Source organism: Heptranchias perlo, chromosome 6 (assembly GCF_035084215.1).
Source record: "Heptranchias perlo isolate sHepPer1 chromosome 6, sHepPer1.hap1, whole genome shotgun sequence".
Classification (NCBI taxonomy): domain Eukaryota; kingdom Metazoa; phylum Chordata; class Chondrichthyes; order Hexanchiformes; family Hexanchidae; genus Heptranchias; species Heptranchias perlo.
Window position 1 is genome coordinate 57,585,966 of NC_090330.1, and position 13,033 is coordinate 57,598,998.

A 13,033-nucleotide genomic window follows, 5' to 3' on the forward strand; every position below is an offset into this window, starting at 1 on the left:
GTAGAAATGCATCTGTAGTCCACAGATAGATTTAATAAGTCCATTTCATTCACCTCGGAGAAATCCATTTGTCCAGATGATGCACTCCAATCCACTCCAGTACTGACCCCACAGTAAAACACGAAGTCAGCTCATTCAAATACTCTCTGGCATATCCTGAGCAGAGCTCACATATAACACAGGATCACTGCACTAGGGGAGGGGGAAATAACAATACAGCCTTTTAAAAGGAAAGAATGGCATATGATTTCAGCAGTGGGTCACTAGTGAACCTTATGCAAGACTGAAGTGACAATCAGGTAGTTGTGATAGATGCTCATGTGAGATTTTTTTTAGCATTTTTGAAGAATTACTTCGACTGGAGGAGCAGGTAGAGGAACCCAAAGAGGGGAGCTAAGCATTGGAAGGAGGCATAAAAGTGAGGTCCCCCTTCAGACATTCCTGGATTAAATACAGCAGAAGATAAAAAGATTGATGGATGCACTCAGGAGGAAACCTCAGAAAAGTGTGTTGAGAGCTATGTGAACGGAGGTGGCTGAGTGCCACCTCTCACCGCCCCCCCACCCCCCACCCCGAACTGCAGACCAATGCCTGATAAAGTTCAATTACCTGACAAGTGTAGGCAAGGTAACAGACCAGCCACTGTCCTTTTTCTTTCACGGGAACCAGCAAACTCTTCACCCTTCAAAATTAAGAGCTGCATAACCAACCCTTCACACTGCGCTGTAGTTAAGGGAGGTACTAACTCTTGGTATCTTACAGTATGTGTCGCCATTTCCCCTAACAGCACTTGCATGCAGAAGCTTAAAACCCCTTACTCCACTTTAACATCCCTCATTTGCGGTAACAAGGAAGCTTTTTTCTTGTTGGTAGCATCAACTTAGCACTTGGCAGCTTCTTTCGAGTCTGTAACAGTACACCCACCTCTGAAGTGCCCAGGACCAGTCGATGCTTCCTCCTCCATGGAAGACGACTGCAGCTTTGGTGACAATGGGGGACCAATTAGACAGAACTTTACACTCCAGCTTTCAGACAGTCAGGGCCAGGATGCAGGCCACTGTCTGCCAGGGCTTTGACAAACTGATAGCTGCCATTATATAAGCCATCCTGCTGCTCAGTGGACAAACAGATCCAAGCTCAGTAGATTGGAAACAGCTGGAGTCGATCTGCATGAGGCTGCCGTTTCTCAGGACAGCAGCACATGCCAGGCAACTGGCATGTCCCCTCAGAGCACTACCTAAGTGGCATGTAGGAGGTGACACCAGAAGCTTGATTTTCCAGTGAAGTAGCGGGGGGGGGGGCTATGAAAATCATGGAAATCCCGAGCGGGTTCGGAACCCGGCTCTAACCCGCAGACTTCCGAGTTCCCCTCTGACGCGTCTGGATGCACGAGCACCTCCCAAATGCGGAAGTCCCGCCAGCAATTAAAGCCGGCGGGATGATACTTAAGGGACTTAAATACTTGAAGTACTTAATTTTGTCCACATTAAGACAGGGGTCTGATTTTTAAACATCCTCAGCATGTTTCCCGTGCTGTGGGAAACACTCCATGTTCTACCAGACGTGTTTCAGCCAGCAGTCAGTTGGACATTCAAATGCTTGTTTGACAGATGGAGATAAAATGTGAGTTCATGCTGCAGGGCACTCAGTTCTTTCACACAAACTTTTGGCTGCGAGATCCTGCACAAGAGCACAGAGGGCAATAACAGAGACAGCGACGTTGCAGGAGGCACTACCTTCGCCACAGGGTCTACAGAACAAGGCTCAGCTTCCTGGACCTCTCTGAGGAGCAGTGCATATGGAGGCTCAGACTGAGTCACCAGGTAGTCGCAGACATCTGCAGCCTCCTTCATACCGTGCTGCTCCCAGCTGGGCCGAGCGGCATCTCATTATCCGCTGCTGTCAAAGTCACCGCTGCCCTCAACTTCTTCGCCCCTGGATCATTCCAGAGTGCCACTGGGGTTATCGCCGGGGTCTTTCAGTCGTCTGCACAAAAGTGCATAAGGCAGGTCACTGTCTGCTTATTTCGCAGGGCCTCGCAATATGTCAACTTCCCCATGGACGACCTCAGCCAGACAGAGAGGGCAGTGGGATTCTAGTCTGTGGCTGGCTTCCCACGGGTGTAGGGTGTATTCGGTTGCACTCATGTAGCAATATGAGCACCTCCACACGAGCCAGGACTGTTCATCAACAGCAAGGGGTATCACTCCATCAACACTCAGCTTGTTTGTGACCACCGCAAAAGATTCCTTCATGTGTGCGCCAGATTCCCTGCCACGATTCTTCATTCTGAGGGAATCCAACATCCCGCCCCTCTTCCACGCACCGATCACCTTTAAAGGCTGGCTCCTCGGGGTCAAGGGATACCCCCTGCACATGTGGCTCATGACACCTCTGAGGAACCCCATCACCGAGCAACAGCGTCGATATAACAACAGCCACATCGCCACCAGGTCTACAATTGATCATGCTATAAGCCTGCGCAAGATGCGATTTAGGTGCCTTGATCGTTCTGGGAGAGTGCTTCAATACGCACTAGACAGAGTGGGACGCTTTATAGTAGTGTGTTGTGCCCTGCACAACATGTCACAACAGAGAGGGGTGCTGCTCGAGGAGGCCCCATCCACATCTGCCACCCACATTGAGGAGGAGGAGGAGGAACCCATAGGCAGAGCAGCGGCTTACCTGGCTGCTCATGAGGCCAGGGAGTCACTGATATGTGAACATTTCTCCTAACATCAGAAAGTGTGAAGAGTCCAGTCCTCACACCACCTGGAAAGAGCAGCACCCACACCAGGCCGTCCACCCCTCCCTGCACAAAACAGTCCTGCAACTACACATATACCCATCGTAAAGTAACCCAATGGGTGGCATCAAGTGTCGCCATTCATGGTGAACCTCATGAAAGGGCCCTATTACAAAAGCCAGTCAAGAATGTGCAAGATGTGGCAGTAGTGGTGACAATCACAACATTTAATGTGACTTTAACAAAAAGCAAATATAAATGAAAAACATGACAGTCTGTCAAACACTCTTGTGTATACCCTTCATGCTCACACAACCTTTACTTCTACATGGTGCATCCCCTGTGGCTGCAGCAGAGGTAGTGGCAGGTTCCTCATGTTCATGCCCTGACTGCTTAGATGCTTTGGGCCTAAGCCCTCTGGGTTTTGGCGCCCATGAGGGCCCCTCCAAAGACTGCTCTGCCTGCACCTGCGCAGGGGCATACTCGGCCACCTGAAGAGGAGGCAGCATTGTGGGTACTGGTTGTGGGCAACGGGTGAGATGTGGGAGCTTTGAGTGGCATCCCCACTTCCATGTCCCCTTTCGCCTTCATCCCTCCCCGGGCCAGGCCCACAACCATCCTGCCACCCTGCTGGAGAATAGTGTGGTGAACATGTGTGATGCGTTGGAAAGCCAATTCTAAAGTATCTGTCAGCCTATTTAAGGCGGCAGAATGTTGTTCACCCTGAATCCGAACGGCCATTGTCAGGGCCTGAATGGACTCATTTGTGAGCCATGCTTGAAGCTCAATGGAGGCTAGCCTTCACTCCATCACAGACATTCCCGCACTTACCTGTGACACTATCTCAGACAGTTGCTCACGTCCCTGCGACAGTACCTGAGATTCCCTCCTGTACCTGTGCCACCATTCCACTCATGCAGGAGTTGGACTCCTCCATCCTCTGCGCTTCTGTGAAGAATGCGCGTGGCACCTGTTCCAGTACCTCGCAAATGTGCTGCTGTCCCTCGATCATTCTCTTTTTAAAGGATGGCCCCCGAGGTTCAGCATCTGCGTCCAGCTGAGCAGAGCCTGGACAGGAGTGCTCCCACTGACGCGGACTCTCCACAGCTGCCCCTGCCACCAGTGTCTGCTCGTGTTCACTTGTGTGTGGTGACTCACCAGGTGCCAACCCAACTAACTGAGTACTTGGACCCACTGAGGTGTGAGTATGTGTGCTGGTGGATGGCTCACTAAGATGTGACGGTGCACCCTTAGAGGCCGGCAGGTCCTCTGAGGAATTGCCTTTTGCCGTCACTGCGGTCGCTGAAGGCCCTTTAAGAGACCAGAAGGCAATATTAAGCATCATCACAGATGTATCATGTTGCGATGAGCATACTGAGGTGTTGAAGATGGTAAGCATTGTTAACGTCAATTCACATTGTGTGGATGAATGTTAAAGTTGTGTCACTAGATGTTTGTGGGGTGCCAGTCTCGGCGTCCCCGAAAGACAGGCACCTGAGGGTACAGCTGAGCTCACCCGCCTCCTGCTCCGCGTCTGTGAGGACCACTACTTGTTATGGCCCCCCTGCAGTCCTCGTCCTTTCCCGTGCATTTTGAGCTCTTTTCTCCTAGAAGGGGAGAAAGAACAGACGTATGAGTGAGTGATGGTGAAGTGGCCAATCGATGAATGCATTGCTTTAGGTGAGGCTGACCTTGAAAGCGGTGCATCAGAGGGTGAGTATGAGACAGAACCATCACATTGGATGAGGATTGGGGTGAGTGGTAGTGGTGGGGTGACTAATGGGGAGGTGAGGAAGTGCAGGTAAGTTGAGGATGAGCCTTAAGTGGGTGTGAGGAGTGATGTGATGGAGTAGTCTTGGCAGTGCAGAATGAGTTGTTGGGGTCAGGGGGGTGGGGGGTGATGTGAAACACGGAATGTATGAGAATCAGTAAGTGTATTCACTTTTGCTGACCTAGTTAGGTCATTGAAGCGCTTCCTGCACTGGATCCAGTTGTGGGAGATGTTGCTGCTGCTGGTGACCTCCTCTGCCACCTTGAGCCAGGCCTTTTTGGTGGCACAGGCAGGGCACTTCCTCCCGTCCGCGGGGTAAAACACTTCCCTCCTCCTCCTCACCCCATTCAGTAGCACCTGGAGTGAGGCATCGTTGAACCTTGGAGCAGCCTTGCCCCTGTGCTGTTCCATTGTGGTTTGTGGGTCTTAGCTCCATCAAAAGCCTTTGGAGCAATGGCCCTTTAAATAGAGCTACTCCAGCTGACAGCCTATGATGCGGGTGCGCAGTCCGTCCGCTGCGCAGCTTTCTGACAGCAAACCCAGAAGCTACGTTAAGTGGCACCAATTCAATTGCGATCGTGTGGGAAATGGACATTTTTTATTAGTCGGGTTACCCGTGCGCCCACCACCCCCCCCCCCCCCCCCCTGCCTCCATTCTAATATCAGGGCCCATATGTTCAAAAGATGCAGCTACCAACGGCTCCCTCCTAGGACCAAGCTGCTATCAGAGGAGGTACCATCTCACTGTCATGAACATTTTGTACTACAAGAGCAGCCAACCATTTCTCTCCACACTGGTCCTCAGGTTGCACCTGTGAGAGGGGAACATTGATATACCAGGGAAGCATCGTGTGAGGAAGCAGTAGGATGGCTAATGGTAATATTTGATTTGCTTGTGATAAAAGAGAACCTGCACTTATTTTGTGCTCAGTTATTCATGGAGCTTATAAAGATGTGCATGCTGAGGTAGGGACAAAGAGGTCTCATGGGGTGTGAGGTTCTAAGATGTGTACTGAATTGAAGGAATTGGTATTCATCTGAAGATGGGGAAATGGCATAATGGCAGTGGTAGCAAAAGGAGACTGTTAAATTGAGGAGAAAATATCATTAATAAGTTGAGTTCAGATGCCCCTTGCATCTGTCACTGAGGAATCTTCTGAGTCCTCATGATGCTCTGCTCCATTCTTCTCTGCCTCCAAAGCAGCTGGGGCCACCTACCCAGAAATTTCCATGCAACTCAGGTTTCATTATGCATGGTAGCAAAGGGTTTGCTTTGTCACTCACAAACCATTCTGGTTATTTGACTATCTTACTTGAAGAGATCAGAAAGGAAAGAATTTATGAGGATGACGGCATCATGACAACCTGTGGCAAATTTCGTATTGATGTGGATAATCCTTTGTTCAGATTGTGTGTGACCAGATGCAATCAGTGAGTGATACCTTTTTCTATTCAGTTAAGTTCAGGGAATTTACTGTAGGAGCTTGTAATGCTACGTGCATGTCACCTATTGCACCCTACACTTTGGCGAACCCAAGAATGTGATAAATCTGGATGGTCCTATCATGCTGCTGCCTTGATGTTATGCCAAACTGGTTGAATTTTCCAGCTTTTCTAAAAATAGTGCCAGTAATCTGACAAACTCAAGCCTAGATGGCACCCGGGTTATATTACACAGATCCATCATGGCTGCTTGAAGGGTGCTGGTGACCTAGAAATTGAGTGCAGTGGTAACTTTTACAGCCATATGCAGAGCTGTTCAGGCAGATGATCCTGTTGTTCAGGCAGATGTCCATGCAGGAGCTGTCATAGCTCTTCTATATCCTTTTGGTGAAATGCACTCATCTCACTTGGAGCTCCTCACTGAGATCTTCATAAGGTGTGCATGGCCTGTAAGTTCTTTGAGGGGGCGCAAATGCTGCCTCATTGTTTTTCTTCAATCTTGTACTGCTCCTCCTCCTCTTCTTCCATTAACATAGAGACGAAGAGAATGCTTATTTGGAATCCCATAACTGTTACTCAGAGCTTCTTACTTTGGTTGGGAGGAAAAATGTTCCTCACAGGCCCTCAGACTGTCAGAGGCAAGGCCAGCTCTGTCCAGGTGAAAAGCAAAACAAAAAGTGTTTGAAACACTCTCTTCTAACTCCAGAAATCACTTTTTAAATCTTCTCCAGGATTCAGGCTCCAAACTAAAGCACTTCCCCCAATATCAGCTGATGGTGCCAACAGGAATGCCTCTTTTATTTTGTTGTGAATTACCCTTGGTGCATTGGAGGCACATGTGGGTTTTGGCCACTCTTACTCCATTCCTCCTTATTAATATATTGTAATAAGCTCTCAGCAGCATTGGCGCATACATTGTCAGAAGGTCCAGATATGGGGTCCAGATTGGAAACTACAGGGCACCCATTGCAGGATGAAAATGGCAAGCAAATTTGGGGCCACCTTTAATTAAAGACTAAGGATTTGTGTTAGTGCTGGCCATTGTTTTGTGTATCGATGATAAAGAATTTTAAAACAATTGTAGTTGGCAATTTTAACCTAGTTCATCTGGTGGGAAACTGACAGGATCAGGTCCAGCGCTGGTTTTACATCCCTCCTGATTTTACTCTCCATTGAGGTCAGTAATATTGGGCGGGATGTAAAATCAGCATTTTGCCCGATTCTGTGCGTTTTCCACCCAGTGAGTTAGGTTAAAATTACCCCCAATTCTGTTGTAATCTAACAGCAATATTTCCCCAGTTGATGGTTTTTCCTTTTTCTCCCTCCACCCTCTGATCCTCTGCTGGGGAGTGGTTTCAAAGGTGCTGGCACCCATTTGGTATCTTGCCCAAATGGCCATTCTCTATGTGTGGATAGGCTATTTAATCATGGATGTATCACAGTTAAGAATGATCCTGTTTTCACCCAGTGTCCAGATTTACACTTTTCAGCAGGGGTCACTGGATAACAACGGGAACATAAACCATGGCTGATTCTTCTCCTTCCTTACCAACAAGCACAAAGGTCAATTGTAGCATTCCTTCTGCTGCTGAGGTTGTCCGCAGCTAACTTGGCACCAACCAGGAATTGAACATGGGACCTTCTGCAAAAGTTCTGCAATAAGAACCCATTTAATTCCATTTTACACCTCAAATCTGCCCCATCACAGGCAATGATTCAGAGGAAAATTCAGCCCATGGTATCCAATTACTCAGCTAAAAACACCTACTCCTTGAGGGACACGTGTATTAGAAGTCAGACAGAAGAGTAACTTTGTTTCATATGCTCTGTTTGGGGTAGATTTTCATCTTTCATGTCTGGGTGTTAAGTATTGCCTGGGAGGAGTGCAGAAAGAAAAATCTGGCAAGATGGATCACACACCAGTAACAGAATCTGCCTGATTTTCCTTCCATTGAAATTAATCCTCTCCGCCAGATTTCTTTTTGCGCTCTGCCCAGGTTAAAATTGACCTCTTTAACTTTTCCATGTATGCTGTCACATTTCCACTTGATTCACGTTTTCCAATTGCCATGATTTTTTCAGAACCGTCCCAATTTTCATCTGCACTGAGTTCTTACTCTTGCTTTCACCCTGATTTCTAGAATTTTTAACTTTGAAAAAATTAATTGTTTTCTGGCATCCTGCAAGAAATCTCCCCAGCTCACTGAAATTGCAATGTCTCACTGCTCATAAGATTACTTAGAATGTATATACAGCACAGAACAGACCATTCATCCCAACTGATCCATGGCAGTGTTTATGCTCCACACGAGCTTCCTCCCACCCCTCTTCATCTAACCCTATCAGCACAACCTTCTATTCCTTTCTGCCCCATGTGTTTATCTAGCTTCCCCTTAAATGCATCTATGCTATTTGCCTCAACTACTCCTTGTGGTAGCGAGTTCCACATTCTAACCAGTCTCTGGGTAAAGAGGTTTCTCCTGAATTCCCTATTGGATCTTATATTTATGACCCCTAGTTTTGGTCTCCCCCACAAGTGGAAACATCTTCTCTACGTCTACCCTCCTCCAGTGCCTCGAGATCCTTTTTATAACATGGAGACCAGAACTGTGCACAGCACTCTTAAGTGTGGTCTAACCAAGGTTCTCCAAGTTTAATGCAACTTCTCTGCTTTTCAATTCCATCCCTCTAGAAATGAACCCCAGTGCTGTGTTTGCTTTTTTTATGGTCTTATTAACCTGTGTCATTACGTTTAGTGATTTGTGTATCTGTACCCCTAGATCCCTTTGCTCCTCTATCCCATTTGGACTCTTATTTTCCAAGGTATATGTGGCCTCCTTATTCTTCCTACCAAAATGCACCAGTTCACACTTATCTATATTGAAATTCATTTGCCAATTACATGCCCATTCCGCAAGTTCATTAATGTCTTCTTTATTTTGTCGCAGTCCGCAGCCACATTACAACCCTTAAGTGGTACCAAATTTTGCCGCTTCCTCTTCTAACCCTGTCTGATTTTTTTCTGACTATCACAATCTTACCCATTTCCCCAACTCCTATCACAGCCCTGCTTGGTCATGGGAGATCCGTGTATGTAACAATTTTTTTATTGTGGACTTTTTTTTTTAAAGTCGCAAAATGTCAAACTCTGCAGCATTATTCAACAGATATGTTGTTTTAAGCAGGTGGTTACTGTCAGGATATTAATGTCCTTGTTGACAAATGTACTTTAAATGTAATAATTTTTACATATTCTGTGCCACTACTCATCTGATTATTTATCAGCCAGTGACTCCTAGGGGTATCAAATGAATTAATGTTCATACACAGTGTAGACCTGTGGAGCCTATAACTTACTTGAACATTAATAAGTAAAGTGCCTGACACTGCAGTGCAGGAATTATCAATTTTGGTTGCCAGAAAACGGCCTCGATTTTAACTACCCCCGCCTGACAGAAACTCAAGGATGCATTGGGGTGCCTACCCCAATCAATCAGTGGAGAGCAGAGTGGCTCAAAAATACTCAGCTAGTGGGACCCTGAGGTGCTACCTGGCCGAAGATTAAAAATGAAAGGAATCTTAATCTCCAAAGGGAATCTTTGGATGCCAATTTTAAGGTAATTGATCCAATTCTGAATTGATTACATAGTTGTGGGCAAGGTCTGGGACCTCCATGGAACTCATTCACTGGGTCTTAACCTCGACCAGGAAGTCATTGCCTTAACAGTCAGGCCTATTTAAAGGTAGCTCTCTGTTTCGACTTGATAGGCTGCTGGAGAGTGTTTTGGTGATTATTGACTGTATTTTTGGCTACTGTTTCGCTGAGCTGAACTCGGAGAGTGATTTTTGGGACGTCTTGCGCTCTGTCAAAGGATTGCCTTCACAACATTGTTGGAACATGGGTATTCTGTTTGGTCTGTCTTTGGGGCTGCAATGTGAGGAGTTAGGGTGGCGGCTGCTGCAGCAGCAAGGAAGGCAGCAGATGGCTGCACTGGCTGGTGGACCAAGGCAAAGATGGGAAGAGCGGAGGAGGCTTTGAATGAGGGTGTACAGGAACCGGATTTCCTACCTCAACTTTACAGAGGAGCAGTGCATCAGGCAGGTCCAGTTCTCCAGGGAGGCAGTGACTGAACTCTACCACCAGCTGAACCAAGAATTGCAGCCCAGCACGGGGCATTCACATCACTGACTGTGATGGTCACTGTGGTCCTGAACTTTTATGTATCTGGCTCCTTCCAACATCCAGCAAGTGACATCAGTAACATCTCTCAATTTGCTGTGCACGCTGCAGTCAAGGAGGTCACATGCGCTGTTTGCTAGGCTCCAGGAATCCACCATCTTCGCAATGGAGACTGCCAAGCAGGAGGAGAGCGGTGGGCTTTGCAAGAGTTGCTGGATTTCCTCAGGTGCAGGGGGTCATTAACTGCACCCACGTGATTTGTGTGCTGCCGTACAAGACCAAGCCCTCTATCACGACAGGAAGGGCGTCCATTCCTTAAATGTGCAACTTGTCTGCGACCATAGGCAACAAGATATGCAGGTCTGTGCCCAGTATCCTGACAGTTGTCATGATGGCTTCATCCTCAATACCCCTCTCTTCCACCCAGGCTGGCTGCTTGAGGACAAGGGCTATCCCCTGAACTCCTGGCTCATGACTCCTGTCAGGAATCCGGGCACAGACGCACAGCATGCATACAATGAGAGTCACGCCAGTCCCTCCTCTTTCTCCGGTCTTGCTGTGCCCTTTAGAGTTTCAGGATCTGAAAGGGAAGAGTAGGACAAGGGTTAGCAGTTAGTGGCAGTTAGCAGAGACAGATGGAGGAGAAGAAAAGCAGCAGCCCTTTGTGTCTGAGTGTGACATTTCAAAGAAAAGGGAAAGAAGAGATGGCCATCAACCCTATGGGACTTGTCCTCCAGCCTCTCCGGAGGCCATGCTCCTGACGCCTGCCAATAATGTCCATGACGGTCTCTTCCTGAGGGGACAGGATGTGTGTGGATGCTGGGCCTCCTGTGGCTGTCTGTCCCCTTTTTTTTGGGAGCCAACTGCAATTGCAAGAAAGAAGTTAGTGTTAGCCTAGTGAGATATTTTGAGGATGTGCATGTCAGGGTAGAATAGTATTACTGATGTGTGAAAGATGGCATTGGTGTAAGGAGGACAGTAGCAGATGCAGAGTGTGTCAATAGCAACAGAAGGAGGTGAAGTGAAGTGTGCTGCATTGATTGAAGTGGTGGGAAGCAGGAGAGGGAAAGGTTGTGAGAGCTGGAGCTATATGTAATGTAGTGCTAAGCAGAAACTAATGATATGAGTTAAAAGTCTTACCTTAGTAATCGTTGTTAGGTCATTGAACTTTCTCTTCATTGCAGCCAGATTCTTGGAACAATTGACCTGCACTGCCACCTCTGCCCGTTGTTGCTGCAAAGCTAGCTGGGATATCTTTTTGCCGTTGGGTGGAAAGATGAGGTACCTCCTCCTGCCGACCTCCACCACCAGCACCTCCAAAGCTGCATCTGAAAAGCAGGGAGTCCTTCCACATCTCTTCTGCCTGCCATTTCAGTGCTGGTCAGAATAAAGCTGATTGCAGCCACAGTGCACCTCCCCTTTTAAGAGGTGCAGGCTGCTTTTAACCGATGTCAGTGACGTCCGTTTTCAGACCCCCCCCCCCCCCCCCCCCCCGGTTAGGTGAGCTGCCAATGAAGAGTATGAGTAGCGCTAGTAGCTTTCTTATTTCATGCTAAGCAGAATAGGAACCAATTTAGTGCACTCCCCGAGCCCACGTGAATAGCTGCGCGATCGAAGCGGGCCGACCATTTCGCCCCTGTTTTCGGATGATAACGAATTTAGGCCCCAATAATTTGGGTTGAGTTATTCTTTCAGATTGCCTGAGCAAGCTCCGTTGATGACTTAGTTGGTTGGCGCACTACTTCATGTGATACTTAGCCATAGAGACCAGGAAGGTCCCAGATTCAACCTCCTGTCTGTTCTGAGTTAGCTGATCTCAGCTCAGCCTATGGGGCCTCGATGCTCCTGGGCAAACGGCAGGAAATCAGCTTTCATTCACTAGTCAGTGATTTATGCTGGAAAGTGCACCTGTGTCGATGTCAGGTAAGGAAGGGATGGAGCTTGGCTATGGTGACCCTTGCCCTACATATTTGGATAACCTGCTGGGCTTATACATGAAGAATGGCCATTTGGGTGAGGTATAGGAAGGTAACCAGCACCTGTGGAAGTCAGCTTTTTCAGGAGAGACGGAGAATTATTTTTTTAATTACCCAAGCAATAATAGCACTCATGGTGACACGAGAAGATATCCATGTTCTACTGCATAGTTGGATAAACTGTGTATGATAGGTCAGAAATTCAGCTAAGTTGTGAAATGTCTGCTTTTATTTTAGGAGAGTTAAGAAACTGCGACAGGAAAATGAGCAACAAATGAGGACCATGAAAACCAAACTGGATGAAACTATACAACACTATGAGGGAAAAATTAGGAACCTTTGGAAGGACAGCAGCCTTCAAAACAACTTTAGGATTTCTGCACCTCGTTATACAGGCACAGAAAGTAGGGAGTTCTCATTGGAAAGAAAGCCAACACCTACAGAACTGCCTGCAGATAATGGCTACTCCTATTGCCATAGCAATGATATTTCAAGTGAACTGTTTCCTGATGTAAATATGCCTGGCATTTCTCTAACCTCCATCCATTCCCAGGAGAGTTTCATGCCACTGGTGAGTATTTATGTTTTTAAGATTCTATATACAACTTTCAGAAAACTAGTGCCACTAATATTTCTAGCTTAGTTTGGTAGTAGCATTCTCACCTCTAAGTTGGAAGGGTTCAAGTTCCACTATCGAGGCTGACACTTTGGTACAGTATTGAGGGAATGCTGCATTGTCGGAGGTGCTGCCTGTCAGATGAGTCATTAACAGAGGCCCTGTCTGCCTGCTCAGGTGGATCCCATAAACTATTCAAAAAAGAGCATGGACGTTCTCCTGGTGTCCTGGCTAAAATTTATCCCTCAAACTACACCAGCAAAAACAGTTTAACTGGTCGTTTATCTCATTTGCTGCACAT

At 47.3% G+C, this 13,033-nt stretch overlaps 1 protein-coding gene across 1 annotated transcript in view; it reads left to right on the forward strand.

Moving 5' to 3' along the window:
• LOC137323191 (deuterosome assembly protein 1-like) overlaps window positions 1–13,033 on the forward strand; it is a 127,637-nt gene that overhangs the window by 100,504 nt on the left and 14,100 nt on the right. The window contains exon 12 of the mRNA XM_067986700.1: window positions 12,354–12,687. Within this exon, the coding sequence (XP_067842801.1) occupies window positions 12,354–12,687 (334 nt within the window). The remainder of the gene's footprint in view (window positions 1–12,353; window positions 12,688–13,033) is intronic.